Source organism: Gossypium arboreum, chromosome 10, assembly GCF_025698485.1.
Source record: "Gossypium arboreum isolate Shixiya-1 chromosome 10, ASM2569848v2, whole genome shotgun sequence".
NCBI classification, from domain to species: Eukaryota; Viridiplantae; Streptophyta; class Magnoliopsida; order Malvales; family Malvaceae; genus Gossypium; species Gossypium arboreum.
Window position 1 is genome coordinate 12,043,424 of NC_069079.1, and position 3,531 is coordinate 12,046,954.

The 3,531-nt window shown below is 32.9% G+C and overlaps 1 protein-coding gene across 1 annotated transcript; it reads left to right on the forward strand.

The window, feature by feature from the left end:
• Positions 1-283: 283 nt before the first annotated feature.
• On the forward strand, positions 284-761 carry LOC128281493 (arabinogalactan protein 20-like). The gene is made up of 2 exons (XM_053019689.1): positions 284-407; positions 658-761. Exons 1-2 carry the CDS (start codon positions 284-286, stop codon positions 759-761), a joined length of 228 nt encoding a protein of 75 aa, XP_052875649.1.
• Positions 762-3,531: the final 2,770 nt, after the last annotated feature.

Here is a 3,531-nt window from a genome sequence, read left to right on the forward strand (position 1 = left end):
TGAGAAAACAAAGTGAATTTGCTGAAATGATGAAGATTATGACTGAAAATGTATTGGAACACAATTGTTGTGGTTCTGATTACAAATTACAAAAATAAAATACAAACTCATTTTTAACTCCCTATAATACAATCTCAACCTCTTTATTTAAACCCAAGTTTTCTCTCTTCTGCATTAGTCCTTGACGTTTTCAACTTTGTGTTTTTCTTCAAGATTTCTTTCATATTGCTCCTCACGATAATTTTAGAAAGGGTTTCTGTAGGAATTTATTAGTTTTGAAAACATGGCAGTCATTTCTTTTAGGGTTTTTATGAAAGTTGTGACCATCTTTGCTATTGTTTTTGCTACTGTCTCACCCAAAGTTGAAGCTCAGTCTGTTGCACCAGCTCCTTCTCCTACAAGTGATGGTAATTAATCTATTTCTTTAACATGCTGTTTTTGGACCTTTAGCTCTTTTCAATACTGCCTTCCTTATAACAGCATTCAGGTATTGCCAAAATCTACTCTCTCTTTTTTTTTCTTTTCACTCTGAAACGGTTCTCATTTTTCCTTAAAGGCATTGTTTTTCTCACAGTTAAAATAAATACAATAGGCTTTTTCCCCCAAAATCAAAAGCATTAAATAATTAATTACTTATATCCATTTGATTTTGGGTAGGAACTTCAATTGACCAAGGGATTGCTTACATTCTGATGCTTGTGGCACTGGTGCTTACATACCTTATCCACCCTCTAGACGTATCCTCCTACACCTTCTTTTAAATTATATTATTCATTTTGGTAACAGAGTACTATGTGGATAAATCTATCAAGTTCCTTTTTTTTTCCCTTTCTTTTTAGGTGATGGATGTAATGGTTAATGGTTTGCATTGGTTCTGAGAGATTGATTGATTAATGTGATTCCTGAAATAGCGAAACTTGGAGAAATAGACAACTATGGTACTGATTTTCTTGGATTACTTTTACAAGCATATCATGACATATATATAATTTACAAGCAACAGAAGAAGTGATTGAATTGTTCGGTCACCAAAACCCGCATCCAGATGACTTATCTAAACTAAACATTGTAAGAAGCTAACTAACAGGTATCCATGGAACAATGTCCTTCTACAGTTCTTTACTGAAACCAAACTGCTACAATTTTGAGGGTGAAGGTAACCTCTTCAGCCAGCTTTTCCCAGCTACTCAAGTAACCAAAGTTATAGTATGTACTTGTTGGCAATGTCATATATATAATCCAAAAAATCAGATGTAACCATATTTGTATAATGAAAAAGAATGAATGAGTCAAGGTGAATGGCTCAAGGTATATATGTATTACTTAATTATATTTTAAAATAAAAGTTTTACCCAACTCCACACTATAGTCCAAATCACACTATGGCTGCAATGATAATTTAATTTTTATGTTTATTATAAAATAAAATAAACATTAGTTCTAAAATTATAAAGCCAAAAAGAAACAACAAAGCGATAAGACTCATACTCAAGGTTGTATGAATGAAAGAATGCTTGAAACATAACATGCAATACAATTTTATTTATTAGTTATAAAATACATATTATATAGGTAGAAGAAGAAGAATAAGAAACAAAAAAGATGATGCATAAGTGTTGCACGAGTGTTTGAGGAAGCTTTGGCATTTGATTAATTTGATCATCCAAACTTATTTTTTATTTCCTATAGACATTTTGTTATATTTGGCTTCTATGGTTTTCGACATTTTGTATTGGTCTTCCATTTATCCTTGAAAAAAAACTATCTAAAAATGACTAAAAAAAACTTTCTCTACTACTTGCAGAGACTTACCTAAAAATGACAATGTATTGAACTCCACAAAAGACAATAACTTATCATGTATTTCATGAAATTTGGCTCAAACATAAACCCAAAATAAAAATCTGAAATGATATTGTAATTACAGAAGCTATAATTGACATACTTGCATATTATCTTTATAGTGTTCAAGTATCAAAATTGATATGAAGCACAGGCAACTTCAAAGAAGATAGAGATAACCATTTCCTAACATTGAAATAGCATCCACACTAAAACCCTGACTTGTTAAGGTTTGGGCAGACATTTCCAAAAATAACAAGCACAAGAATCAAGCACATTTGCAAACAAAACGTGGCAAAGAAGATGCCATACCTTACGAAGAGGAATGAGATCCTGAGAAAGAGAGAAAGATAACAGCAGTGTGTAAAATTTCAACTGGTTTCCCCTACAATCAAACATCAAATCAATTTCAACTTTCATTAGTAACTGTGAAACTGCGAAAATCATCTAACAAGGAAGAGAAGTCTTGAATATAATAAATGTCGAAACTCATTCTATATTTAATTCTTCTGTAAGTCTTGAATATAAAGATTTTTTGGACTTGCTAACATTGAGATCAATCATAATACAATCCCCAAAAGTAGCAACAAAAGTAGCATCAATAATATCCTCATAAAGTCTAGGATATTTAGAGATATCCATGATAAACTGTAATTTATACATATTTTTATCCCATGCTTATCACATTTATGGATGATTTCTCATTAGAATTGGTGAATTCGGTGCTCCTAATCATTTAATTTCATGTTTTATACTCAAGTGAGCATAGGAGAGTAAAAAGAGCGAGAAACGGGCCAAAAACAGAGAAAACGGGCTAACATGGAAAATCAACACGGCTTAGACTTCCTCACACAGGTAGACCACATGCCCGTGCCTATTTAACAGCCTTGACCACGATCTAAAGCAATCGCACACGGGCGTGTCACACGGACGTGTCCCTGTCGGGCCCAAGTATAGTCCTATTCGGAAAATCCCACTTTTGAGGGCTCTTAGGCATTCAAAAGCCTATTTAAACACCTGAGGAGGCACTTAGAAGAAACACACGGAGTAGGAGGCAGGAATTACTCAAGGAAAGCCAATTGATCCATTTCAGAACCCGGATTCATCGTCAGGACTGAAGATCTCCCTTCAATTTCCTTCAGGAGTTTTGGGTTTTCTTTATGTTTTGTTATCTTTATTCTTTTGAGATGTTTTCTTTCATAATTATGAACTAAACCCCCTAAATACCTAAGGGGAATGAAACCTAAGACAGATCTTGTTATTATTATCTGAATTATATGATAAATATTTGACTTGTTCTTAATTATGTGTTCTTAATTCTTATTTTAATATTCCAGGATATTGATTCAAGTTAATGCGCTTATTCAGAGGAGCAAAAGTCTGTGTTTAAGAGTAAATTTGTCGTAATTAAACGGAGTTGATTGCACGCCTAGAGATAGGGTGACAAGATTTGGCCGGATTAAGGTAAAACCTAATAAAGGAGTCCATAGATTGAGTTAGTGCAACACTAGGGTGTTAATTAGAAATAGATTTCAATTAATCAACCTAGGGTCAGACATTAATAGTCTCGAGAGAAATAATAATATAACTTAGGGATTTCTACGGATCAAGTCAAATGAATAAATCATCTGATTCAGAGTTAAATAACAAGTGAAGTCTAGGTGGATTTTTCCTTGGGTATTATCTTAA

Excerpts from the sequence above, each read along its gene's own strand:
- LOC128281493 (XM_053019689.1), top strand. The coding sequence starts at position 284 with ATGGCAGTCATTTCTTTTAGGGTTTTTATGAAAGTTGTGACCATCTTT. Across the intron at positions 408-657 it reads TCCTTCTCCTACAAGTGATG|GAACTTCAATTGACCAAGGG; the intron begins GTAATTAATCTA and ends GATTTTGGGTAG.